Source organism: Erinaceus europaeus, chromosome 8, assembly GCF_950295315.1.
Source record: "Erinaceus europaeus chromosome 8, mEriEur2.1, whole genome shotgun sequence".
Lineage (NCBI taxonomy): Eukaryota > Metazoa > Chordata > Mammalia > Eulipotyphla > Erinaceidae > Erinaceus > Erinaceus europaeus.
The window spans coordinates 59,395,887-59,423,574 of NC_080169.1; the positions used below are offsets into that span (position 1 = coordinate 59,395,887).

A 27,688-nucleotide genomic window follows, 5' to 3' on the forward strand; every position below is an offset into this window, starting at 1 on the left:
GAGCCAGCGGGCGGGAGGCAAGGCACGGAGCTGCTGTTTCCACCTGGTTAAACAGCCAGCCAGCCGGCTGCGCCCAGACAACCCCGCACACCGCGCCCGCAGCCCCGCAGCCCGCAAGAGGCCTACGCCATCACACAAGAGCCCCTAGAGCCCAGGCCAACACGCAAGAGCCCGAGGCCAACACGCAAGAGCCCGAGGCCAGCCCACAGGAGCCGGCTCTCCACCGTGTGGCGCAGGACACTGGATGTGTGATCCCTCCACGCTGCTCGGCCACTGCGAGCAGGGCAGCAGACATGACAGGGCCATGGGGCAGGGCCATGGTGGCCTATCATGGCCGCCACCCCTGGGCACCTAGGCCCACGCCTTCTACAAAGATGGCCTGCCTGCCCTCTTTCTATGAATTCTGGAACCATCCCGGGCCTCCCGGACCCCCGGGCTCCCTGCCGAAACTGGGCACACGAGATCTCCAGCCGCCGGTCCGGTCTGAAGGCAGACAAGCTGGAGTACGCAGAGACTTGTGCAGAGATCGCAACCTGCAATTCCTAGAAGTGGAGCTGCTCGGGAATGGAGCTGCACGGGAAGCCACCTCCGAATGGTGACCCCCCCCCAACAACTAAGACAGTACAGATTTAAATTCGTGTTTAAAATGACATGTCTTCGTAACAAAAGTTTCTCTCCTTGTGTATTAATGACCATGTTTATGTGTATGTTTAAAGTTTGGTAAACAGTAGCTTTAAGGCTAAATTCTTACTAGTCAAAGTTAAATGAAAAAGGTTTTCAATGTAATTCTCATAAAGATAAAATTAACTTACATTTAAAGTCTAAGGTAAAAATTAGTTAACAATCAATATATTTTAACTAAGTTAGTCTAAAAAAAAGGTTAAATAGACTTGTTGATATGTAAAACACTACCTTCTCTATTAGAAATGGTAGATCGCACAATGGCTATGCTAATTATTCTCATGCCTGAGGTTTCCTCTCCGGCCCACACCTAGGGTGTGTCTCCATCTTGAATGGGTGTAACAAAAGGTTAAAAGACGTTGTTGATATGTAAAAGTCTCAAATTCCTTCTCTATTAGAAATGTTAGATTGTGCAGTAGATATGCTAATAACAAGTTTTGTTTCATAGTAAGTAAGTTGCAGCCAGCTGCCTTTGGGACCCTAGGCCGTTCCCCGCCTCCATGCAAATGCCCGTCAAGGCAAGTAGCCCCCCAGAGGCAGATATGGCCCCCTCAGGCCTTCCCTTGGCAACCTGCTGGTTTTTGTTATATATGTTTCTGTTCACCCCACACCCTTGATACTATAGTCATTTAGTTAAAAAGAAAAGGGGGAATTGTCGTATGCTTTACATTGGTTTGTTCTAGCCCTCCCCCACCAAGAGAACTGGATGAGTCCTGTTAATTTCTCGGGCCTGCTTGGCCCCGCCCCAAGGAACCCCGGGAGAGGGTTCCTGAGTTCGAGAGTAAGAGAGAGAGTGCTTGCGCCGCCGCAAAGAGACAGCCGAGTTCTGTTTGGTGATTAGTTTGTCTTAGTTTATGAATCGTTGTTCCTGAATAAAGAAATACAGCTTCCCTGCCCAGCCGTTGTCTCCGCGTCTCTGTTACCCGCCAGTGAAGCTAGACCGGCTGGCAAGAGCCTACAAATTTTAACAACAAATGACACTTCACTACAATGATTGTGCAGGCACCGAGCCATAGTGATAATCTTGGTAGGATAGAAGGAAGGAAGGAAAGAAGGAAGGAAGGAAGGGAGGGAGGGAGGGAGGGAGGGAGGAAGAAAGAACAAAAGAAAATAAGAAAGAGAGAGAAACTTGCTTTCAAAAAGTCCAGCAAGAGGACTGGGCAATGGCACACCTTGTTAAGCACTCATAATACTATGCAATGACCCACACAAGTACCCAGGTTCCAGTCTCCACTCCCCATCTACAGTGGGGGACACTTTAGGAGCTATGGAAAGGATCTGCAGGTGTCTTTCTCCTTTTCTATCTTCCTGTTCCTTCCACTCTCATCCCCTCTCAATTTCTCTCTGTCTTATCAAACAAAATATGGGGGGGGGGATGTCACTGGGAGCAGTGGATTTGTAGTATAGGTACTAAGCCCCAGTGACGACCTTGGAGGAAAAAAAAAAAGAAAAGAAAAAAGTCCAGCAATAGTTTAGAAAAAAACTCAGCATTTAAGCAAAAACGTAATTAGAGACATAATTTGAATAGTATGGTTTAAATATAAATGATTGATTGATATTTCCCCCCTTAAAACCTAGCAAACTTTAAAGAGAATGTAAGATTCTTTCAGCTATAGCCAAGTTATCTCAGTAGAAAATATCTTCGAACTAGGAACTAGGAAAGTACTTTTCTTAAGAAGGCCACTTAAGGAAGAAAAGGAACTACATAAAATGCCATAGTTTTAATCCAAGTGTGTCCTATTTAGGGTTAATGTCCATGCTATGAAACTGTACAGTTTGCTTAAGGATACTCAGCTGAGGAGTGTGTCAGTGGAGCTGAAACTCTGATATGCTCTGTTCTCCCAACTGCCAGCCTCACTATGGACTTCACAACCTGGTGTTAAAGGCTTCTACTGTTTATCCCAAGGCACTAACAACTAGCCAAAATGCATGGATAGTGTCTTCTCAAAGGATATATCTTTCTCTAAAATTTCCACAAAAGTGCTTCTTAAAAAAAAAATCACAATAGTAGCTTTGAGAGTCCCTTCCACAGTCACAGCGATCAGAATTTTCATTTTAGCTCATATATCCATCCATGAGACAGTTGACTTGATATCATCCTTTGAAAAAGAGAGAGCTGCACTATTTACTTACTTTGCCCCCAAATGTATTTGCACTGTCTATCCCTGGTTTTACATCTTCCTCCAAAGCAAATTCCCTAAAATGGAAAACATACCCATTAGTGATGTAACATTTGCTTATCTCAGATAACTAAATAAAGTAATATAAGCTAGTAAATCTAGTTGATTATCAGTATCTCTAAAACTGATCATAAAACCCAAAAATCTATCTTCCGGGGACCAGGCAGGGGCACACCTGGTTAAGTGTTTACAACACAGTGCACAAGGACCCAGGTTCAAGCACCTGGTCCCCACCTGCAGGGGGAAAGCTTCACAGGTGGTGAAGCAGGGCTACAGGTGTCTCTGTCTCTTTCCCTGTCCCCCCCTCCCCTCTCAATTTCTTTTTGTCTCTATTCAATAATAAATAAATATTAAAAAATAAAAGACTTTTAAAAATCTATCTTCCTATATTGTTGCCTTCAGTATTTTCTCATAAAGCCACATACAGGAACATTTAGGAAATTTAGGTAAAAATAAAGCCATTTACCTGAACTCCATCACATGAATATCCATCCATTTTATGAATATTTGGGGCACACTAGGAAAAGAAAATAGAACTGTGAACCTAAATACAAAAGAAATACACAGTTGGGCTTAATATCTTTAATGCTTTCATTTTTTAAAAATATTTATTTATTTATTCCCTTTTGTTGCCCTTGTTTTATTGTTGTAATTATTATTATTGTTGTTGTTGTTGTCGTCATCATTGTTGGATAGGTCAGAGAGAAATGGAGAGAGGAGGGGAGGATAGAGAGGGGTAGAGAAAGGGAGACACCTGCAGACCTGCTTCACCACTTGTGAAACGACTCCCCTGCAGGTGGGGAGCCAGGGGCTCGAACTGGGATCCTTACACCGGTCCTTGCACTTTGCATCATTTTTAAAAACAATGCCAAAAAATATTTTCCACTATTACAGTGTTACAACTTATATGGTCATTTTTATATTCCTGTAACAACATGCAAAGCAGACTGTTCATAGTACAACTGACTATGTGAAATCTGTGAGTTCACAAGAAAATTTACCAATTTTCATATCTTCTCTATCTACCCTTAATCTATATTAAATTCAAGAGCAACTATTAATGAGTGAGACATATATCCCTTTTCTGAGCCCAACATTATGTGGGTCTCTCTGCCTTTAGTGGCTTGTGTTTAAATGAGCTGGACAAGAAAACTTTTTTTTTAAGTCCCTCTCTTCATTAATCACACAAACAACAAATGCCTTTTATTCCATACTTAAAACAAAACAATTAAGGCATGCATGCAGGCTTAGGTTATTTCAACATTAAGACAAAGCATGTGAATATCTGCTCAAACTTACTGAAACTTAAAATCCTGGAAAAGAATTAAAAAACATTAAGTTGTTGAGAAAAAGAGGCAAGAACATCTGATACCCCTATTATTCCCTGCTAGGCTTACAGTGACTATTTCATAAATTACCTGGCTTGAATTTCCTGAGCATGTTTCGTGAATATCACAGTCATTCACAGCTTCTCGGCACACAGTTCCCATAGGCTGAAACTAAAATGAACACAATATGCAAACCTGCCAAACAAATTTTTTTCACAGTATCATCTTTTAAAAGTAAAATGAATACTGTTTGGAAAGAAATACCTCAAACTATTTTAAGATGGTAATCTGTGAAAACCAATTACTGAATGAAATGTTAGCTTAATATTTTTTCAGAGTTTGTCCTGCATGAAGTAATATGCAAAGTCATCACGCATAAATGTTACAGCATCTTACTCAGTAGGGTAGTGTTTACTGATATATCTAAACCAAAAGGAAAATCCTGACCAAGTTTTAGTTATTCTTCCTTTCAAAGAAATAACTTTTGGGTTTCGATTGATGTTTTACCCTTTATTCTTACTAGTATCTTATCATTTTACTCTTTTTTTTTCTTTTCCTTATCTTCTATGAATGTGAAAATTCATTTTAGACTGAACTAAAAAAATTAGATTATCTAGTAAAATTATTTCTTTCATGCCTTTTCCCCTTCTCCTATCCCATCCTATTCCTACACCAATCTCCATATTGGTCTTTTACTGTATTTTAATTCCTCTATTATTTGTATCAGTATATGCAAGATATGAAAGAAGCACACAAGTATGTTCAAGTGTGTATGTATTTTCAACCATTTCAACTATTTCGTGTTCAATTTTTCTGGGGTGGGAAATTGCTCACTCAGTAAAGCACTAATTTTATCACGGTCAAGGACCTGGGTTCAAACCCACAAAACACATGAGAACACCATGCATGCCATGAAGAAGGAGTTCTATGAACAGTGTAGCAGTACTATGGTATTTCCCCTCTCTATATCTCCCTTCTATTTGAAATTATAAGGAAAAAAAATAAGACATGGCTATGAAGTAGAACATTTCAGATTGTGCTCCTAGTAAACTAGAAAACAACAATAAAATGACCTGAAACTCAACAAAATGCAGCTAGGATCTCTCTAGAAACTCACTAAGCCACAGCCACCAAGTTGAGAATACTACTAGGATTTCATACTGAACTCCCTGGGCAGATGACCTCTTCAATGTGTCCTGGAGCCTCACCTCTCTAGAGGCCTATGTAAGGAAAGACAGAAACAGGCTAGGGGTATGGATCAACCTGTCAACACTCATGTCCAGCAGAGAAACAATTACAGAAACCAGACCTTCCACCTTCTGCAATCCATAGAGAATTTTGATTCATACTCCCAGAGGAGTAAATGTTAGGGGAAGATGATCAGAAGGCTCTAAACTCCAATTCCATCAGGACTTGGAAAAAGAAGACAGAAAAAAGGGGGGTGGGGGGAGGATACTCAGAAGGAGCTGGTGTAGGAGGGCACCAAAGTAAAAACCCTGTGGTGAGGGGGAGGGTAGACCTGTGGCTTCCTGGGCCGGCAGGTGGGTGGAATGGGACACAGTCTTTTGGTGGTGGGAATGGTGTTTATGTACACACCTATTAAATTGTAGTCATATAAATCACTATTTAATTAATATGATAGTGGGAAAAACTGATTATATGTCTCAAACTTTTTAAAACACAGACTGAGTCTTTATAATACATAGGCTGAGTCTTTAATATGCGGACTCTCTAGACCAGGTAGATCAGAAGCAACTGGTGGCACAGCTATATACAAGATACTGGGTATTATACAGCAAACCCTAACAAAGGGACTTTTCAAAGTTAACCCAATCACCAAATAATGTGATGATAACAATAACTATCCATTGTCTTCTGGAACCCTAAGACAGCAGGAACCTCACATTTCCACTATAGAGCCTATATTTCCCCCAGTCCTGGAACCTTAGAGTAGGGCACACTTTCCCACTTGCTTCTTCCAATTCATATCAAATAATACTGCATCCACTGATCACAACCTAATCAGCGCAACGAGTGCCACTTCAACATGCTTCAGCTCAGACTGTGTCCAGAGACTTCAGGTGTGGAATGACAACCCTTCAGCTTCATTACTAGGGTGAGACCTTTCCTTTCATAGCATTCTCTAACTCCATCCCAGGTGGTTCACTTCCTAACAAAGTCCCAAAACCTAGATATAGACCAGGTTCCATGAGATAGAGCATATGCTCACACATATCCATAAACTAGGCAAAATATATACCTGAAAGCAGAAGTACACAAGAGTCTGCAGTGAGTACCCCCCAACAAGTCATCTCCACTATTTCAACCTTTGGGTGCATGATTGTTCAACAATTTGTTTGGCTTTGTATATTAATTCTCTTTTCAGCCACCAGGTTCCAGATGCCATCAGGATGCTAGCCAGGCTTCCTTGGACTGAAGACCCCACCAATGTGTCCTGGAGCTCAGCTTCCCCAGAGACCCACCCTACAAGGGAGAGAGAGGCAGACTGGGAATATGAATCGACCTGTCAATGCCCATGTTCAGTGGGGAAGCAATTACAGAAGCCAGACCTTCTACCTTCTGCAACCCACAACAACCCTGGGCCCATGCTCCTAGAGGGATAGAGAATGGGAAAGCTATTGGGGAGGGGAAGGGAAATGGAGATCAGGTGTTGGGAATTGTGTGGAGTTGTACCCCTCCTATCCTACGGTTTTGTTAATGTCTCCTTTCTTAAATAAATTTAAAAAAGTAGCAGGTGTGACTTAGAAATTAAGAGAAAGCAGCATAGAAAAAATGGGCAAATGTATAAATATAGATAGTTATATAAATATAAGCCCATATCTGTGATCTTGAAATAACTAATAGAGTTTCCAATAAATGGAATGGGGACAGAGAACTCTGGTGGTGGAGAACGTGTGGAATTATATCACTGTTATAATTTTGTAAGTCAATATTAAATCACTAATTAAAAAATTAGGGTATGTTGTGTAGTGGAATTGCTGTAAAATAGCTTATTTATTGATTTATTTTTATAAATGGGAAAAATTGACAAATCCATAGGATAAGAGAGGTACAACTCCACTCTATTCCCACCACCAGATCTCTGCATCCCATCCCCTCCCCTGATAGCTTTCCTATTCTTTAACCTTCTGGGAGTATAGAGCCAAAGTCATTTTTGGATGCAGAAGGTGGAAGGTCTGGCTTCTGTAATTGCTTCCCCACTGAACATTGGCATTGACAGGTTGATCCATACTCCCAGCCTGCCTCTCTCTTTCCCTAGTGGGGAAGGGCTCTGGGGAAGCGAAGCTCCAAGGCGCATTGGTGGGGTTGTCTGTCCAGGGAAGTATGGTCAGCATCATGCTAGCATCTGGAAGCTGGTGGCTGAAAAGAGAGTTAACATACAAAGCCAAACAAATTGTTGATCAGTCATGAACTTAAAGGCTAGAATAATGCAGATGAAGAGTTGGGGGGTCCTCCATTTTATTTTTAGATAGCTAGTAGTCATATTTTAGTTATATTCCAAAGGGTCTGTGACTATACTAGTTTGTTTGTTTTTTTTGGTAGGTGGATCCAAGTTATTGTCTGGGGAGATGATGTCATGGTTGGAAAAGGAATAGAAAGCTGGCAGGGAAGAGAGTAGCTCCCTAATATAAGAAAGGGGTATAAATATTGTTGACTGTAAACCCCATCGATTTGATTTGGTCTGGGGCCCATATTCAGCTTAAGAGCCTATGTGACCCCTGTATCCCTGTAGATCTGAGCTCACATTCTGTGGTCATGAGTATGAACATTCCAAGCTGCCCCAATATCAGGACATCTTCCTCAGGTGTAGCATAAAGTATGTTGTCCATCTTCCCTTCAGAGGATGGAACATTCTCTACCATTGTTGATCCAAGCTGAGGGCAAGGTCCTATGGGGGCCCAAAAAGGGGGTCTATTTTGTTGTTCCTGATAGAGATGACCAGAAACAATGCAGAGAGGGATTTATTTGAGGTCTACGCCCATCATGTCTGTGTGGGAATCTCAGGACTCCCCAATTAGGGCCCCAGCTGATGAGGTGGCCTGATAGTGACTAAAGAGTCATCCTTAAAATATGCCAGTCTCTTGGCCTTATTCAGCTTTTGCAGTCCTTGCTTTGCTAAGGTTAGCTTTGGAGTGAGTGAGGGAACTGTAATAGGAAGTAGGTGAGGAGGGTATCTAAGTTTAATTAGATAGTATTTCATTAGGAACTTTATACTGACTCACTGCAGACTACTGTGTACTTTTGCTTTCAGGTATATATTTTGCCCTAATTTATGGATACATGTGAACATATTCTCTATCTCATGGAACCTGGTCTATATCTAGACATTGGGACTTTGTTAGGAAATGAATCACCTGGGATGGAATTAGAGAATACCATGAAAGGAAAGGTCTCACCCGTATAAAAGGGTGAAGGGTTGACATTCCATGCCTGATATCACTGGACACAGTCTGAAGTGATGCATGCTGAGGTGGTACTTGTGTTGATTAGTCTGGGATCAGCACGTGCAATATCATTTGGTATGAATTGAGAGAAGTATGCAGGAAAGTGAGTCCCACCCTAGAGGTTCGAGGACTAGGGGAAATATAGGCTCTAAAGAGGAAGTGAGGTTCCTGCTGTGTAAGACAGCTTTTTAAAAGCTTATGTTTTGCTTTGTTTTTGCCTCCAGGATTATTTGCTGGGGCTCGGTGCCTGCACTACGAATCTACTGCTCCTGGCGGCCATTTTTCCCATTTTCGTCATTGTAGCTGTTACTGTTATTGTTGTTGCTGCTGATATTATTGTTGGATAGGACAGAGAGATGTTGAGTGAGGAGGGGAGAATAGAGGGAGAGAAAGACACCTCTAGACCTACTTCACCACTTATGAAGAGATCCCCTTACAGGTGGGGATCTGGGGGCTCCAACCGGGATCTTTGTGCTCGTCCTTGGGCTTTGCGCTGGTCCTTGGGCTTTGTGCCATGTGCTCCTAACCTGGTGTGCTACCACCCAGCCCCCCAAAAATATATGTATTTTTAGATACAATTGTAGAAAAAAACCTTTCAGAGCCAGAATTCACATATGCATGATTTCACTGGTAAGACACATTTTCATTAAGAAGAGAGGCAGAGAGAGAGACTACAGCACTCTAGTTCCATAGAATCTCCCATGTGGTGTTAGGACTCAAATCTGGGACATACATAAGGCATGTGCCTTATCTGGTGAGCTACTTCTTCAAGCCCCTGTAAATATAAAATTTTAAGTATTTTAGGTTTATAAATCAAACTACTTATTATAAAAAAATTAATCAATCCATAAGGATATCATCCTTACCCTTTCCTCTTCAATCACATTCTCATTCCTTTCCAAAATAGCATACTTCCCACTCCAACAAAGACCTCAAAAGGTAATTTTCAGAAGATCCAAACAAAATATGAATTGATTCATTAAATGCTTATTGAACATTTAAACTGCCCAAGGTACTTTCTAGCCACTAGGAATTCAATGAAAAAGACAAGAATTCCACTCACAAGAACTTATTTAGTGGAAATAAATGTCATAAAAGCAAGGCAATAAGCAAGACAAGTTAATTTCATATAACCCAATTATCTACTTCAAGATTGGGGAAAAATACAATTTTAGAACATTTGAGGTAGAAATATGAACAGATTTAAGACAGAGCTCGTATGAGATTCAAGGACTGCCGGGAAACTTCTGAAAGAATACATAATGAAGGGGAGTTGGGTGATAGCGCAGTGGGTTAAGCTCAGGTGGCGCAAAGCACAAGGAGCATAAGAAGTTTATGTGCACACGTATCCATAAACTACTGCAAAATATATACCTGAAAGCAGGATTACACTAGAGTTTGCAGTGAGTACCTCCCTAACACTTCCTCTCCACTATTCCAAGCTTGGGATCCATGATTGCTCAACAAATTGTTTGGCTTCATATGTTAACTCTCTTTTCAATCACCAGGTTCCAGATGCCACCAGGATGCTGGCTAGGCTTCCCTGGATTGAAGACCCCACCAATGTGTCCTGGAGCTCAGCTTCCCCAGAGACACACCCTACTAGGGAAAGAGAGAGGCAGACTGGGGGTATGGACCGACCAGTCAACGCCCATGTTCAGCGGGGAAGCAACTACAGAAGCCAGACCTTCTACCTTCTGCAACCCTCAACGACCCTGGGTCCATGCTCCCAGAGGGATAGAGAATGGGAAAGCTACCATGGGAGGGAGTGGGTTATGGGGATTGGGTGGAGGGAATTGTGTGGAGTTGTACCCCTCCTACCTTATGCTTTTGTTCACTAATCCTTTCTTAAATAAAAAATTAAAAAAAAAAAAAAAAGAATCCCAGTTCAAGCCCCGGCTCACCACCTGCAGGGGAGTCGCTTCACAAGCAGTGAAGCAGGTCTGCAGGTGTCTACCTTTCTCTCCCCCTTTCTGCCTTTCCCTCCTCTCTCCATTTCTCTCTGTTCTATCCAACAATGACGACATCAGTAATAACTACAACAATAAAACAACAAGGACAACAAAAGGGAATAAATAAATATTTTTTTAAAAAAGAATACATAATGAAAAAGGACTTGCTATAACTAGAGTCATAACAGTAAATATACCAGCCAGACACTCTCATAAAACTTTCAGTCTAATGGGCAAAAGAAAATAATTTAAAAAGTCAGTAAGAGGGGGCTGGGTGGTGGTGCACCTAGTTCAGTGCACATGTTACAATGCGCAAGGATCCAGGTTCAAGCCCCCAGTTCCCACCTTCAAGGGAAAAGTGTCACAAGCGGTAAAGCTCTCTATCTCTTACCCTCTCTATCCCTCCCTTCCCTCTCGGTTTCTGACTCTCTCTATCCAATAAATAAATCAAGATAATAATTTTTTAATTAAATAAGCAGTATCTACAACAGGGGATCTACAAATTGTGGCTTGAGAGATTTTGTGTTGGTTGGTTGTTTCTATACTACAAAATGGAGGCCCTTCCCCCCTCCAACGCTTCATCTGAACTATTCCAGCCTTTAGGTTCATGATTAGTCGACAATTTGTTTGGTTCTTTATGTTAGCTCTTTTTTCAGACACCAGGTTCCAGATGCTAGTGTGATGCCAACTGAACTTCCCAGGGCAGACGATCCTACCAATGTGTCCTGGAGCTCCGCTTCCCCAGAGCCCTTCCCCACTAGGGAACTAGACAGAGACAGGCTGAGAGTATGGATGGACCTGCCAACACCCATGTTGAGGGGGTAAGCAATTACAGAGGCCAGACCTTCCACCTTCTGCACCCCACAATGACCTTGGGTCCATACTCCCAGAGGGATAAAGAATAAGAAAGGTTTCAGGGATACAAAGTTCTGGTGGGTGGGAACTGTGTGAAGCTGTACCTACCCCTCTTATCCTATGGTTTTTGTCAGTGTTTCCTTTTTATAAATAAAAATTTATAAAAAGTTTTATTGTGGGAGTCGGGCTGTAGTGCAGCGGGTTAAGCGCAGGTGGCGCAAAGCACAAGGATCGGCATAAGAATCCCGGTTCGAACCCCGGCTCCCCACCTGCAGGGGAGTCGCTTCACAGGCGGTTGAAGCAGGTCTGCAGGTGTCTATCTTTCTCTCCTCCTCTCTGTCTTCCCCTCCTTTCTCCATTTCTTTCTGTCCTATCCAACAACGACAACAACAATAATAACTACAACAATAAAACAATAAGGGCAACAAAAGGGAATAAATAAATAAATAAATAAAGTAAATATTTTTTTTTAAAGTTTTATTGTAGCACAGTCATGCCCATTTGTTTTCAAAGGCAAAATTGAGTAACTGGGAAAGAAATCTTACCATTCACAAAGTATTTATTTACTATCTGTCCTTTACAGAAAATGTTCACCCACTCTAAGTCATAAATGCATTACTGCAAATATATGTGAAAATGTACAAATACACACAATATATTATTTCCTTTTATCCTTTTATTGGGAAGGGTTAATGGTTTACAGTATGACTACTGACACAGGTAGTTTTTCAGCTCCCCATGACAGGTGTCTATAAAGCATTCTCACTCCCCGCTTGGGTTCTTTTCCATGATCATGGCTCTGATTACATACAATAGCTTATCTTATTCTTTTATTGCCTCTCCTCCATTCATTATCCTTCTCTGGCTCTTCCAGGAGCCCAAAGTGAAGATGAGAGTGTGAAGTGAAGGATAAAAGAAGTAGCAAAAAAAAAAAATCTTACATGACTGACATAGTTGTAACTTGCATTGAGAGATAATCAAGCTACCTTATGTTTATTTTTATTATGTTCAATTTGTTTCTCTAAATTATAATAACAAAGTCTAATGTTATAAACCAAAGATAAAAAGGTATGTTAGATTTATGTTACTAAGGTATCAAAGTGTTAAAACAAATGGATGGGGATTCCTTGTCACAGACATTGAAGGAGGTGTCAGAATAGACAGTTCAGGTTGCGCATTTGGCTTAATCTTTTCCTGAGATCTCTGTCAGTGTTTGCCTATCTTAAAAGTCTGCCAGAGATGTGGAGGAAGCAGAAACAATAGGCATTGTTTCCAGTAGATCTGAAATGCAACTGCTCATCTATTCCTTACAAGCTGAATATACCTCTACAGGTTATTTCACTTTTCTGCAACAGGGTTTGCTCTGTACACATAACACTATAATGAGAAACCCTAAAAGACTAGCTGCGAACATTATCTAAGACACATTACCTAAAGCCAGGAATTATTTCGCACAGAAGGGAGATCTGGCAATGCCTGGAGACATTTTGGGTTGTTGCCATTTGAAGAGGAGCTACTTGCTCCTGGTTGGTAGACATCAAGGGTACTGCTAAATGCCCTGCATGACACTTCCCCACAACAAATAATTATCTGTTCAAAATGTCAATAGTGTTAGAGTTGAGAATTCACATATATGATGATATAAATTAAAAGCGCTTATAATAATCTCTGGTACACAGTGTACTTCCTAACATGGTAAATTCTGCATATCCCACCTTCCCTTAACACTCCCTGCCCCATCTATCTATTTTAAAAAGGTAACCCAGAGAAATGAAGCCTGGGGGAGAGGAAGAGAGGATGAAAAGGAGAAAAAAGGAAGAGAAAATATAGGCTTCTTTATGAAAGGTAAGCCAAAAAAAAAAAATCTGTTAGTCTTTAAGTAAAGACTTAGTAATCAGAGATAAGTATAAGATGATGTTGGAAGGTTAAAACCAGATTAATGTAAAGCTGTATTAAAAAATGAGTACTCAATAAAAGGGAAAATAAATAAATAAATATAAGAAAATTTAACCAAAAAAAAAAAAAAGAGTACTGGGGCCAGGTGGTAGTGCACCTGGCTTAGTGCACAAGAACCTGAGTTCAAGCCCCTTGTCCCCCACCTACATGGAGAAAGCTTCACAAGTTGTGAAGCAGGGCTGCAGGCATCTCTCTGTCTTTTTCACTCTCTGTCTCCCACTCCCCTTTCAATTACTCTCTGTCTCTATCCAATAATAAATACATTAAAAGATTTTTTTTTTTAAAAAAAGGAATCCTTGATTCAGGGATCTTTAAAAACAAGTACTAAACTCTTTTTAAAGATTTATTTATTTACTGGATAGACATAGGGAGATTGAGAGGAATGAGAAATAGAAGGGAAAAGAGAGAGACACCAGCAATACTGCTTCACCACTTGTGAAACTTCCCCCCTGTAAGTGAGGACCAGTGACTTATACTGAAGTCCATGTTCATGGCAATGTGTTCAATATTCCAGGTGAGCCACCCAGCCCCGAGTTCCAAAGTCTTACGCTTAGCCCACACAATATGTTAACGTTATCTATGCAAATTCATTTTGTTCCACGACAGTTAATACAAGGGAGATACCAAAATGAGCAGCAACAAAAGAAGGACCTGCTGAATATCTACTTGGATTTATTTACAAAGGGAAGACAGCATTCAAAGATTAGGAACGCCCAATTTCATTTAATGTGTATGCTCTTCGGGGAGGCAATCATGACAGGACAAACTCAGGTGAGTGACGAGGTTCAGGCTCTAGCTTCCTGACTGGGTTGGCATAAATGAACAAACTACTTAGCTGTACTTGAGCCTCAGTGCTCTCTTCAATTACATGAGAATTGCAAAAATTTTGTAAGCATCCTTAAGATACCCAGCACTTAGTCACAATAACATATACCTAAAAATATTACTGTTATTATTAAGTTATGTTTAGCTAGCCTTAACAATTTAATCATAAGTACTACTTTTTTCCCATCAGTTGGTCATTAAACATATTTATTTACCTTGCACTTTTTACAACAAAGACCATCACTACATTGAGAGTCTTGAGTCAAGGTGCATTTCTTACAACATTCTGCTCCTTCAAGGATACATTCCTAAGGAATATAAACATTTGCAAAATATCAGAAAATGGTATCATTTTCCTAAAAGTCCCAGTATATTTTATAAAATAGTTGTGCAACTTTATAATAGTTACTTTTCTCTCATAAGTCCTATAAGATTTCCAGGCAAAACATTTGTTCTATATGCCTTAGTATGGAGACCTAGAATTATCCTTAGTAATCTAAAAACATCATCTATATCCAGAGACTTACCGTTGGAGTCCCACAGTCACACTCTTCTCCAGTTTCAATGAAGCCATTGCCACATTCAGGAGGATCAAGAAGCTATGAAGTGAATATTAAAAAGGAACAGAAATATGGAAAAAACATTCAAAGATCTTATGAGAAACTGCAAGAGCCATTCCTACTAACATAACATTACAGAGAAAAGCAATAAAAATCTGTCCTTAGCAATTAAGCAACTTTGGGCCTGAACAAAAGACGTTTTAATATTATATTATTTTTAACTTTTCAGCAGTTTTATTACTTTGTGAGTATAATTTAACTATAGTAATAAGTAAATTAGTAAACAGTACATTACTATTTTCCATATGTATAATATTTATTCACAAATTTATAAGTTTTTTATACTATAGAATGAAGATGAACATATACCTATTAAAAGATAACAAGCATGCATACTATCTTAATGAGCTGAAGGGAAAAATAAGTTTAAAAAATAATATCAAATTTCTCACCTGATTTCAAAAATTATCTCTCTTCTACGAAACAATCAGTTTATCTCTTGATTTTATTTTCAGACAAAAGGGCTAAAAACTAATGAAATAGCCTTAAAAGCCAAAAATAAAACTTATCCATTTATTATCTTGCTCTGGGTTCAAAATTATCTATTAATCCAGTAAGATATATGAATTGTTTTTCATTAACAGCAACAGGGTTTAGGTAATATAGATCTTTATAAGCATTTGAATGAGTCTAAAAAGGTTCATTTGTTTTTTTATTAAGTATATTTCCTAATTGTCATAGTGAAGAGAGAAGAGAACCAAGTTAATGCCACATGTTGTTGTGATGCACAGAAGCACAATGTAAGTGCAAAATTAACAAAGGCAAAGTGTTCTTTAGTGTGCAATGTCTTCTAAGTACATAAGAAAGATCTGCTTACTAGTTAATAACCAACATATGTTCTGCTAACCAAAAACCTTGTGACAAAGACTAGGTACCGAAAGATGTTCTAGTAAAGGAAAACATAAGGTAAGACTCAGACTGGGCATGGTATACTACACCAAGGCAAAGAACTCTGGGGAAGAAGAGAAATGGTGAGGATGAAGGGACATTGGCACCCTGTTGTGTTTCCTAGCCACTTATCAAAGGGTGATGAGAGGTCATGCCTATGTCATAATGGCTATATTTTAGGGACCGGGTGGCTGCACACCTGGTTAAGCACACACACCATAGTGTACAGGTTAAAATCCCTGGTCCCCACCTATAGAGGTGAAATTTCATGAGTGGTGAAGCAGAGTTGCAGGTGTCTTTCTCTCTTCCTCTCTATCTTCCCCCCTCTCAATTTCTCTGTCTCTATCCAATAATAAATATAAAAAACAGTTTTTAAAAAGACTGTGGGAGTCAGGGTGTAGCACAGCGGGTTAAGCGCAGGTGGCGCAAAGCGCAAGGACTGGCTTAAGGATCCCGGTTCGAGCCCCTGGCTCCCCAGCTGCAGGGGAGTCCCTTCACAAACGGTGAAGCAGGTCTACAGGTGTCTATCTTTCTCTCCCCATCTCTGTCTTCCCCTCCTCTCTCCACTTCTCTCTGTTCTATCCAACAACATCAATAATGACTACAACAATAAAACAGCAAGGGCAACAAAAGGGAATAAATAAATAAATAATTTTAAAAAGGCTGTATTTTAAACCATTAACCCAACCCATCCCTCAAGAAAAGATCTTTTAACATTATATCAACATAATTCTGACCAATGGACTCAAGTGTTAAAGATGTAAAATAAATATAATATTGACAGTATTTCTGTTTGAACTTGAAAAATGGAAATATGGAATTTGCACACATGCCCCCAAATCAAATGCATTCATTTCACTGATTGCCATAATTTTTCCACTTCCCACTATTTTACCCAATAAAATAAAATCCTACCCTTAAAAAAAAAAGATGTTATACTTTAAGCAAACGTCATTAATACTGAAAATTATTTGTAACTGCAATCATATTGCTCACTCTGAAAAGTAGTAGTGGAAATTTATGAGAGAAATAAGACCGATCTAAACTGTGATTGGGTATCTAAGAGGGAAGAATCATCAGAAAAATGACAAGAAAGGCAAAATGAACCCATTTTCAGAAGCTAACTTTTAATTATTATTTGGTCATATGGACATTGAAAATTTTCAGAAAGCGAGCATTCTTATGTTCTACTTTTTTCCCCCCTCACATAACAGTTCAAAATGCCTAAGGGTAAAAATGATTTTGAAAATGCAGACATTCAGCACACTGAGATCTATGCATATCAGTAGACACAATCATAAATGTGTGTTTATATTACTTGAGACAGATCAATAACTAACAACTCTGACAAAGTTATTACCTTAGAAGGTTTGTTGAAAAGGCAAGCCCCACCTCCACTATTTAGGAAGTCGTGATACTCTTCAATATTACACTGTGTGAACTTTTTAGGAAGATAATAGCTATAAAAAAGAAGGGAAGGTGTAATTTTCATCTCTTATTTGTACATTACTCATAAAATTGAACACTGTTAAAAATGGACACTGTTCATCAAATGAAATCTTCTCCACAGCAAAAGGATTCACAACCATAACAGAGAGACCACCTCCCCATGGAGTGGGAAAAAATATTTATGTGTCAGACATTGGACAGAAGACTAATAGGCAAAATACACAAATAACTCACTGAGCGACAAACAACCCATTAAAAAGTGTGTGGTTGGAAGAGACATAGGCAGAGTCTTCTCCCAAGAAGAGTTTCAATGGGCCAACAGGCATGAAAAAAAAAATGCTTAAAATCACTGATGATCAGGGAAATGTAAATAAAAATGAGATACCACTTTATACTTGTGAGAATATCACACATTAGAATAAAAAGGGTGGATATAGCATTTTGACTGCAAGAAAAAAAAAAACTATTGGAGAAGCTGCAGGGGAAAGAGTCCTCCTATATTGGTTGTGGGAATGTAAATTGGTCCAACCACTGTGGAAGGAAGTCTGGAGATTCACCAGAAAACTACAAATGGGTCTTTCACATAAAAGTCTTTTACTCTACCGCTGCTTCTCTCCCTGGCCCTTTAACTCTAAAAGAGGCTCTCAAGAGCTAAGTAGTGTTCTGCTGTAAATAGGGGGAGAAAAGATAACATAGTAAGTTTCTCCCATGTATATGAGGTATGAAAGCTATTAATAAAATTCTCTTCACTGTTTCTCTTACCAACTGTGCTTATTTGATTATCTGTCCAGCCTCTGAAAAGTCTAAGGAAGTAAAATATGACTTCTGCCAACCCAACTGAGATTCACAGGAGTTCTGAGCAAGATGTCATGATTATGTTTCACACATAAACATTAGGAGAATACATAAACTATGTTGTGGCTATATATATTTTTATGTATTTTCTGTGAACCAAATGAACTAAATTCAACATAGTGATTACCTTGGCTGGGACTGAAGATCAATAAGAGTGAACAAGATGGGGGGGGGAATATTTACCTCTTTAGGCAGTGCTTTCTTTTTTTTTAACATTTATTTATTTATTCCCTTTTGTTGCCCTTGTTGTTTTATTATTGTAGTTATTATTGATGTCGTCATCGTTGGATAGGACAGAGAGAATTGGAGAGAGGAGGGGAAGGCAGAGAGGGGGAGAGAAAGATAGACACCTGCAGACCTGCTTCACCACTTGTGAAGCAACTCCCCTGCAGGTGGGGAGCCAGGGGCTCGAACCAGGATCCTCAGGCCGGTCCTTGCACTTAGCGCCACCTGCACTTAACCCACTGTGCTACCACCCAACTCCCTGTGTTTTGTTTTTTTTAAGTTGGTTGAGTTATACAACTGTTTGCTTTTTTTTTTTTTTAACCTATTATACCTTTTTAATGATGATAAAAGTGGAGTACAGAAGTATTGAAAGGGAGTCTGAAAACCATCTGGGCATCTGAAATGTTACTGAAACAGAAAGAGCAAAAGATGGCATCGAGTATAGTAGGTGGCAGTGATGGAATTTGTATGAAAGAAACTGTTGTAAAATTTATTTAAAATGAAAGACAAGACTGGTGCCTAAGAGTCTATGAAAAGTGCAGAATTATAAAAATAAAAACCCTTTTCAAGAGAGCAGATGTACAAATCTGTTTCCACTCCCTTTTGAGTGGCACATCATTGGTAACTTAATATCAGCTGCTGTGGGAATGTTTACACCATGGAAATTAAAGAAAGCTGCAAATCCAGGCCCTGATTTTGCTTTTGTTTACTAGAGTCAGTTTACCAGCATATTACTATAATCTCATTTAATTATAATTGAAGAAGATAAAAAGAAAGGAATTAGTAGGTAAGCGATCTAGAACATAACTGTATCTCATTCCTTAGGTTTCCAGCTTAGCTTCGAAGCTAAATAATCTTTGGTGGTCTACTAGCTTAATTGACCTCAATTATTTTTTGTTTGTTTGTTTGTTTTTGTCTTGGTTTGTTTTTTGCCTCCAGGGTTATTGCTGGGCTCAGTGCCTGTGTTTCCAATCCACTCCTCCTGGAGGCCATTCCCCCCCCCCTTAATTTTTGTTGCCCTTGTTGTTGTTGTTATTATGGGATAGGACAGAGACAAATTGAGATGAGGGGAAAACAGAGAGAGAGAAAGACACCCATTTCACTGCTTGCGAAGTGATTCTCTTGTGGGTGGGGAGCCAGGGGTTCGAACTGGGATCCTTGTGCCATGTGTACTTAACCCCCTGAGCTACCACCTGGTCCCCATCCTCATTTGTTTTTATAAGTAGGGGGTTGATTTCTGATATGTATTTACACTAAGCCACTGAAAAACTCTACTTTGTGTTTTCTGTTAAATATCCTGGTGAAGTTCCATGCTCTCAGTTATTGACTATTATACTTTTTTTCTAATTTTTTTTAATTATATTTATTTATTGGACAGAGACAGCCAGAAATCAAGAGAGATGGGGAGATAGAGAGGGAGAGAGAAGGAGAGACACCTGAAGCATGCAGCACTGCTTCCCCACTTGTAAAGCTTTCCCTCTGCAGGTGGGGACATGAGGCTCGAACCCGGGTCTTTGAGCACTGTAACATGTGCGCTCAACCAGGTGCACCACCACCTGGTCTCGACTATTATACTCTTAAAAGACAATAGAACAGGGTAGTCCGGCAGTAGTGCAGTAGTGCAGCGGATTAAGCACACATGGCGCAAAGCTTTAGCACCGGCCTAAGGATCCTGGTTCAAGCCCCCAGCTCCCCACCTTCAGGGAGTCCCTTCACAGGCGGTGAAGCAGGTCTGCAGGTGTCTATCTTTCTCTTCCCCTCTCTGTCTTCCCCTCCTCTCTCCATTTCTCTCTGTCCTATCTAACAATGACGACATCAATAACAACAACAATAATAACTACAACAACAATAAAAAGGCAAGGGCAACAAAAGGGAAAATAAATAAATAAAAGACAATAGAACAACAAGAAAAGGAACAAAGAGTTATTTTCGAAATGAAGTGACTCACCCAGTATCTCCCATTATGCATCCAGACCACGTGTCATCACATTTACATTCTCCTAAGAAAAAAATGAATAAAGTCTTCTTATAAAGTGAAAATAGGTATTTTAGAGTCATTACTGTTAAATGATCTTCACTTCTGTAAACATACATTAACAATGTTTTCTAACCTCCTTTACATTTGAAAGGCTATATAATTTTTAATATTTTATTTATTTAGTTATTTTGGACAGAGACAAATTTAAAAGGAAAGGGGAGAAAGAGACACTGTAAGCACTGTTTTACCCCACTAGATCTTGATTTCATAGACATTTATGGGAAATCTTACAATTTCTTGTTCATTTTTAAAACTTTTGCACCGTTTCTTATAAGGCAGTATAGTAAACTGGTTAAGCAAAAGGAATTAAAGCCAGAAATGCCTGGGTTCAAAACCTAGGTTTGCCATTTAAAATATGTGTAGTATTAGAGACATTAATTTTATTTTTATTTGTTATTTCTTTGTCACCAGGGTTATTGCTGGAGCTCGATGCCTGCACTACAAATCCACTCTCCTGGAGGCCATTTTTCCCATTTTGTTGCCCTTGTTACACTTATTGTTATCGTCATTGTTGTTGTTGTCGTCACTGCTATTGTTGTTGGATAGGATAGAGAGAAATTGAGAGAAGATAGGAGACCGAGAGAACAGAAAGACACCTGCAGTCCTTCTTCACCACTTATGAAGCCACCCCTCTGCAGGTGGGGAGCCGGGGACTTGAACCGGGATCCTTAAGTAGGTCCTTGCTCTTAGCTCCATGTGCGCTTAACCTACTGTGCTACCGCCCGACCCCCGAGACATTACCTTTTTAAATCAGGCATCTTATTTGCAAAGTGGGGCTATCAAAGGGTATTTTGGAATCTTGCCTTAAAGGTTAAATGAGTATCCAGATTTAGATAAAACTGCTATTCAATTATCTGGCATCCAATGGATACTCTATTAATGACACTTGTTTTTAATAGTATAATCAATCAAATTTATAGAATTTATTATTATTAACATAATAAAGCAAATGTGTATTTCATATATTTCAAATATATTATTTGACCATTCCTGGTAAGTTTGACCTACTTGGGAAAATATATTCTTTTTTTTTTTTTTTGCCTCCAGGGTTATCTCTTGGGCTCGGTGCTGGCACTATAAATCTACTGCTCCTGGATGCATTTTTTTTTTCCATTTTACTGAATAGGACAGAGATAAATTGAGAGAGGAGGAGAGACAGATATATAGAGACGCCTGCAGCACTGCTTCACCACTTGTGAAGCATTCTCCCTGCAGTTGGGGACCAGGGGCTTGAACCCAGGTCCTTGCACACTGTAATGTGTGCACTTAGCCAGATGTGCCACCGACTGGCCCTGGAAGATATATTCTTTATGAATGTTAAATCAAGCATACTGTGTTGAGGCTATGTGGAATCACACCTCCTGGTTGAGTGAACGTGTTATAATGCACAAGGACCTGGGTTAAACACCCCCCCCCCCCGCTATCTTCACCTGCAGGGGGAAAGCTTTGCAAGTGGCGAAGTAGTGCTACAGGTGTCTCTCTTTCTCTCTCCATCTCTATCTCCCCCTTCCCTCTCAATTTCTAACTGTCACTACCCAATAAATAAAGATAATTTAAAAAATTTTAAACATGTTGTATTATGCCCCTTATCAAACTTCTTACAGAGATGACCCAGGTCTAAGGTTCCATTAAAAAATGTTGTATATAAACCATAACTAAACAATATTCCCTAAATCTATGTATCTAGAACTCTCTACCAAGGACATTAAAATTATTAGGCTTATATTTAAAAGTTTTAAGTTAAAATTAAGAATACATTTATTATCTCATCTCACAGCTTAAATGTTTACTACACATGAAGAAAATTAATTAATATACACATTACCTTTTATCACTTTAAAAAAAATGTCTGTCCTAGATATTATCTTATATGGTCACTCAAACTCTTTTGATCAAGCAACTAAATTAAAGAATTTCATTATCTAAAATATTTTATTGACAGTTTATTTTAAACACAACCATGCCACATATGTACTTAAACTTACCACTTGCCAACTTTCTTTTGTCTGAGATAATACCAATATTATGGGCTAATGACTGGGCAAGTGTAACTGCCATTAAATCAGTTTTCCCAAACTGAAAAGAAAAACAGAATAAAATACATTTAGATGCAAATCATTTTTCATTTAAAATGGACTAGAGGAAATGTCATCATATAATTAAGAACTGGTGATTTCTAAGCATTATATTTAACAGAGATAAACACTTAACGACTATGCTGAACAGCTAGGCACTTGGGAAGAATTAGTAAGAAATAAGGCAATGTCTAATTATTCCTTTAAGGGAAGGGAAGAACAGAAATCAGTAATCACCACTTAGGGATTTGAAAACTGATAATCGATTTCTAATCCAAATTTCACCAGTAAAATCCTGAAAATCTTAAAACTCATAATCAAGCGAGTTTACTGGAAGATACAAAACAAAAATAAACATAGTCTGGAACATGCATGTTTTTGCATGCTTACTCGCATTCTTGAAGCTTCCACAAACTGAATGTAGTCAGAAAACAAATATTGTGAACCACAGGAAGTGGTGACACTCTTTGGTGAAAAGAAACGAACTTGAAAAAAATTTAAGGATTCTTTTTTTTTTTTCATTATTAGCTACTTCCTAAAAATTGAAGCAACGTTCTTTCCAGTTATTTCAAAATACCATTAATTATAGATCTTGAGGGTTAAAGTAACCCTTCAAATAAATGTACATTATTTTTTCCTCCAAAAATTTTCCAAATACCGAGGAAGGAAGATTTCAATTAGGGAGTTAGGAGTAGGCTAATCTTTGAGGGAATAATTCAGTGAACAAAATCAGTCAAGTGACAAACAAACGTTTATTTTCAGTGAACACAAAGGTAAAATTTTTCTCTATAAAACTGTAAATAACTATATTTGGAAGCAGTTCTAAATAGAATATGAACTGTACTATCAGGTATTACCTTCCAACTCTGTTCTTTGGCCATCTTCAGTAACCAAATTGGTTGTAAATAAAACAATCTAACATCTGAAGTATGTAGAATACTAAGAAGTTATTATTTAAATATTAGGAAAACATTTTCAGCCATCATACCACTTTGTATTGCACAGATGTTCACACCTACTTCATTCACGCCTCCTCCTTTCAGCCACGAGCAAATCCCACCAATATAAGCTGCCCCGCTCCGGCTACTCTCAAATTGACTTCCCCTTTTAGAAAAGGAAATGAAAAATGTTTACTGCTCACAGTCCAAATATTATACAGCTCTCATTTTAAATCTGTCACATTTATCTTCTGAATACACATGACCGTGCTATGCTATACATTTCTGTGAAAAGGGAGGGATGTGTAAACTTTCATGTAAATATGTAACATAACCAAAGAGGCAAGCTTCTGAAATGTTTTCCCACACCATCAATAATTATCTCAGATGGAACTATAGCTATTAAAATGCTAATATGATGTACTCTGACAGGAACACAAAATTCATTTGATCCTATTTCTGCCAAAATGCATAACCACAATAAGAAATGGGGTTTAAAATACATGATTTATAACTCTTCAAAAGTGTGTGCGCAAAAATAGATAAGGAAAAACTATGGAGCCCTTTCAGATTAAAAAAAACTACAGAGAGATGAAAAATGTAATGTGTATGATCCTGTTTCAGATTCTGAATTGAGAGGGGGCATATATTGGATATTAGCTATAAAAATATTATTGAGACAATTGGTAAGACTTGACTTAACTTACAAGTTAGACAAAAAAAATATTGTCCTTATGTTAAATTTCCTGGTTTTAATAGTTTACAATGGTTATATAATGGAAAGTCTTTATTCCTGTGGAATACATACTTAAATATTTAGCAGTAATGATCAAGTAAGTATGCAACTTACGGGGGTCGGGCGGTGGCGCAGTGGGTTAAGCGCATGTGGCGCAAAGCGCAGGGACCAGCGTAAGGATCCCGGTTCGAGCCCCCGGATCCCCACCTGCAGGGGAGTCGCTTCACAGGCGGTGAAGCAGGTCTGCAGGTGTCTATCTTTCTCTCCCCTTCTCTGTCTTCCCCTCCTCTCTCCATTTCTCTCTGTCCTATCCAACAACGAATTGTGTCAACAAGGGCAATAATAATAACCACAACGAAGCTACAACAAGGGCAACAAAAGGGGGAAAAAAAATGGCCTCCAGGAGCGGTGGATTCATGATGCAGGCACCGAACCCAGCAATAACCCTGGAGGAGGAAAAAAAAAAAGAAAAAGAAAAAATATATATATATGCAACTTACTCTCAAATAGTCAGGAAAACTTTATGTGTATATTCATGAATGAAAGGAAATAATAATGGGAGAAGTGAGAGAAGGATGGAAGAAAGAAATTCATAAATCTGGGTAAAGGGTTTATTTCCTTCATGCAACTTTTCTGTGACTTTGAAATTACCAAAAAAAAATAATTTACTTTCAAAACACATTTTTACTTCCATATATAATGTAGTTCTGAATTTAGACGATAATGCTACTATATATACTTTGCTACTGCAACATATGTGTATGTAGTCCCCTAAAATATTACAAGAAAAGATAAGCCCAGAAATACTGAGCTTGCACTTTATAGCCCCCAAAAGAGTATTACCAGAAGCAACTTTAAAGAATATAACTAGCCAGGACCGGACAGTGTCACACTGTGTTAAGTGCACATAGTACGAAGCTCAAGAATCCATGCAAGGACCTGGTTCGAGTCTCCAGCTCCCCACCTGCAGGGGGGTCACTTCACAAGCAGTTAAGCAGGTCTGCAGCTGTCTCTCTTCCTCTCCCTTTCTCTCTTTTTCCCCTCCCCTCTCAATTTCTCTCTGTCTCACCCAAAAAGTAAAAAAAAATAGCCTCTAGGAACTGTGGATTCCTAGCACAGGCACTAAGACCCAGCGATAACCCTAGCATCAATATATATATATATTAGATACAGATAACTATAGTGACAACTATATACATTCTGTTAAGATACTCAGCATCCCCCAAAAGAATATTCTTTCTAAGTACTAATACTACTTTTAGTTTATAAATGCTAATTAAATTTCTTGAAAAATTAAATTAGTAGTGCTGGAAGTGGCACAGTGGATAAGGCATTGGACTCTCAAGCATAAGGTTTGATCCCTGGCAGCACATGTGGCAGAGTGATGCTCTGGTTCTCTTTCTCTCTCTCCTACTAAAACTTTCATAAATAAATAAATAATATTTTAAAAAAGAAACATTGAGTGAAACAGAAATGATGTAATAAATAACTCAAAGTTAAATCCTTACACTTTCATGATAATTTCAAACAATCTGTACTTGAAAACATCTTCCAAATATATCTGCCATCTCAAATTCTAATTGTATTATTCAACAGAAAGTATACATACATCTCAGTCCTTATGTAAGAGAGCCTTAAACATGGAACCAAGGAAAGTAAGAAATCATTTCAAAAGTTACGTACGAGAAAAGGTGAACTGCATCACTTTTCTCTTTGATAAAGTCCCGTCTGTATTTCATAAACTCACGGAGGGTGATCAGTGGATTTTCAGATATGGCAAACTTGTTATCAGCTGCCCAGGTTTCCATGGCAACTAATACTATCCTGGTCTTGAGTTGGTCTTTATATATCTAGCATATTAATAAAATGAACACATCAGGTATGCATACGGTAAGATCAAGTAATTTTTAACAAAATTAAAAAACCATTTTATAAAAACTCCTTGAGTTTATGTTAAATATGAGAAATCTCAGTTTTTAATGGAGATAATTATTTTCTAATCTATGTGTATTGCCTTTGAATATTGGAGTCAAATCATCTATCAAGTAATATCTATATAAGAGCACTAGTTAAACAGAAAAAATTCACTTTTTGAGAAATATTTGCTCAAGGTTCTCCCTGAATTTATTTTCTGGTATCCTGGCAAAAGAATTTATATATTTTTTACTTCCCCTAGCAAAACAAACAAAAAATGTCTAAGGAAATAACTTCTATACAGCCCAACTGGCCTTGCTTAAACTAGTGGAGAAAGTTCTGGCAATGACTTGTTGAGGGAAGGTTTGGAAAGTAAGTAGAGCAGACTTATTTCATTACACCATTCCCACAAAGTATCAGGAATTCTTTTGGAAAAAGCACAAATGTCATACTGTTTCTCCACAGTAAGAGTTTTACTATGAATATCTTTGTTAAGGGTGTTGATGTAACCTTTCCTTCTGAATCTGAAAAAATACAAGGGGATTTCAGGCATAAGTCTGTGTGTAACTTTGACCACTTCCTTTTATCTATTTCTCAAAAAAGAGAGCACAGTTAGCAGGGACTTACTGGATACCCTGGCTAAAGTACAGTATAAAACAGTGAAGATACAGGAACTATTATCCATTCTGTTAGCAATCAGAAGATAAAGTTCCTCTGCATCAATATTGAAATGGGTTGATACTTACTAAATCTGCCATGTTCACCACAGATTTTGCATATGTGTTAGTATGCACAACGGAAAGTCGATGTTTTTTAAACTGAAAGTAAAAGAAAACAAGTGAAAAGCTTTGAACTTCATTGATAAATAAACATCCCAGCAGAGAAAATATGGAATAGTTCAGTCTCAGTGATTTTTGGAGAAAAAAAAAAAAAAACTAAAGGTTGAGACTTAGCTCTTTATATGTTCTGTGAAGCAAGTCTTTCACTTATCTGTAAGAAAAGGAAAAAGCGAGAGTCGGGCTGTAGCGCAGCGGGTTAAGCGCAGGTGGCGCAAAGCACAAGGACCGGCATAAGGAGCCCGGTTCGAACCCCGGCTCCCCACCTGCAGGGGAGTCGCTTCACAGGCGGTGAAGCAGGTCTGCAGGTGTCTATCTTTCTCTCCTCCTCTCTGTCCTCCCCTCCTCTCTCCATTTCTCTTTCCTATCTAACAACAACAACAACAATAATAACTACAACAATAAAACAACAAGGGCAACAAAAGGGAATAAATAAATAAAATAAATATAAATATAAAAAAAGATTTAAAAAAAAGAAAAGGAAAAAGAAGGGGGGCAGGTGATGGCACACCTGGTAAAGCACACACCAAGTCCTCTGGAAGGACTTGGGTTCAAGCCCCTGGTATCCACCTGCAAGGGGAAAGCTTCATGAGTAGTGAAGCTGGACTGCAGGTCTCTCTCTTTCTCTCTCTAATTTTTTTAAATAATAACTATTAATCATTTTATTTTATTTTATTTATTATTGAATAGAGACAGAGAGAAATTGAGAAGGGAGGAGGAGAAAGAGAGAGAAAGAAAGAGACAGAGAGACACCTGCAGCCCTGCTCCACCACTTGTGAAGTTTTCCCCCTGCAAGTGGAAACCAGGGGCTTGCACCTGGGTACTTACACACCATTTGTGTTAACCAGTTGCACCACTGCCTAGCCCCTGA

At 38.8% G+C, this 27,688-nt stretch overlaps 1 protein-coding gene across 16 annotated transcripts in view; it reads right to left on the reverse strand.

Annotated features, from left to right (window-relative positions):
• The window catches only part of ADAM22 (ADAM metallopeptidase domain 22), a 261,263-nt gene that overhangs the window by 41,908 nt on the left and 191,667 nt on the right, over positions 1 to 27,688 (reverse strand). For all 16 annotated transcript variants that reach the window (XM_060196278.1, XM_060196276.1, XM_060196284.1 and 13 more), the window contains exons 10-20: positions 26,728 to 26,799; positions 25,751 to 25,917; positions 23,413 to 23,497; positions 22,304 to 22,394; positions 20,229 to 20,280; positions 17,112 to 17,211; positions 14,771 to 14,842; positions 14,459 to 14,551; positions 4,280 to 4,360; positions 3,328 to 3,378; positions 2,815 to 2,878 (exon numbers count right to left, since the gene is read on the reverse strand). In XM_060196278.1, coding sequence (XP_060052261.1) covers positions 2,815 to 2,878; positions 3,328 to 3,378; positions 4,280 to 4,360; positions 14,459 to 14,551; positions 14,771 to 14,842; positions 17,112 to 17,211; positions 20,229 to 20,280; positions 22,304 to 22,394; positions 23,413 to 23,497; positions 25,751 to 25,917; positions 26,728 to 26,799 — 928 coding nt within the window. The remainder of the gene's footprint in view (positions 1 to 2,814; positions 2,879 to 3,327; positions 3,379 to 4,279; positions 4,361 to 14,458; positions 14,552 to 14,770; positions 14,843 to 17,111; positions 17,212 to 20,228; positions 20,281 to 22,303; positions 22,395 to 23,412; positions 23,498 to 25,750; positions 25,918 to 26,727; positions 26,800 to 27,688) is intronic.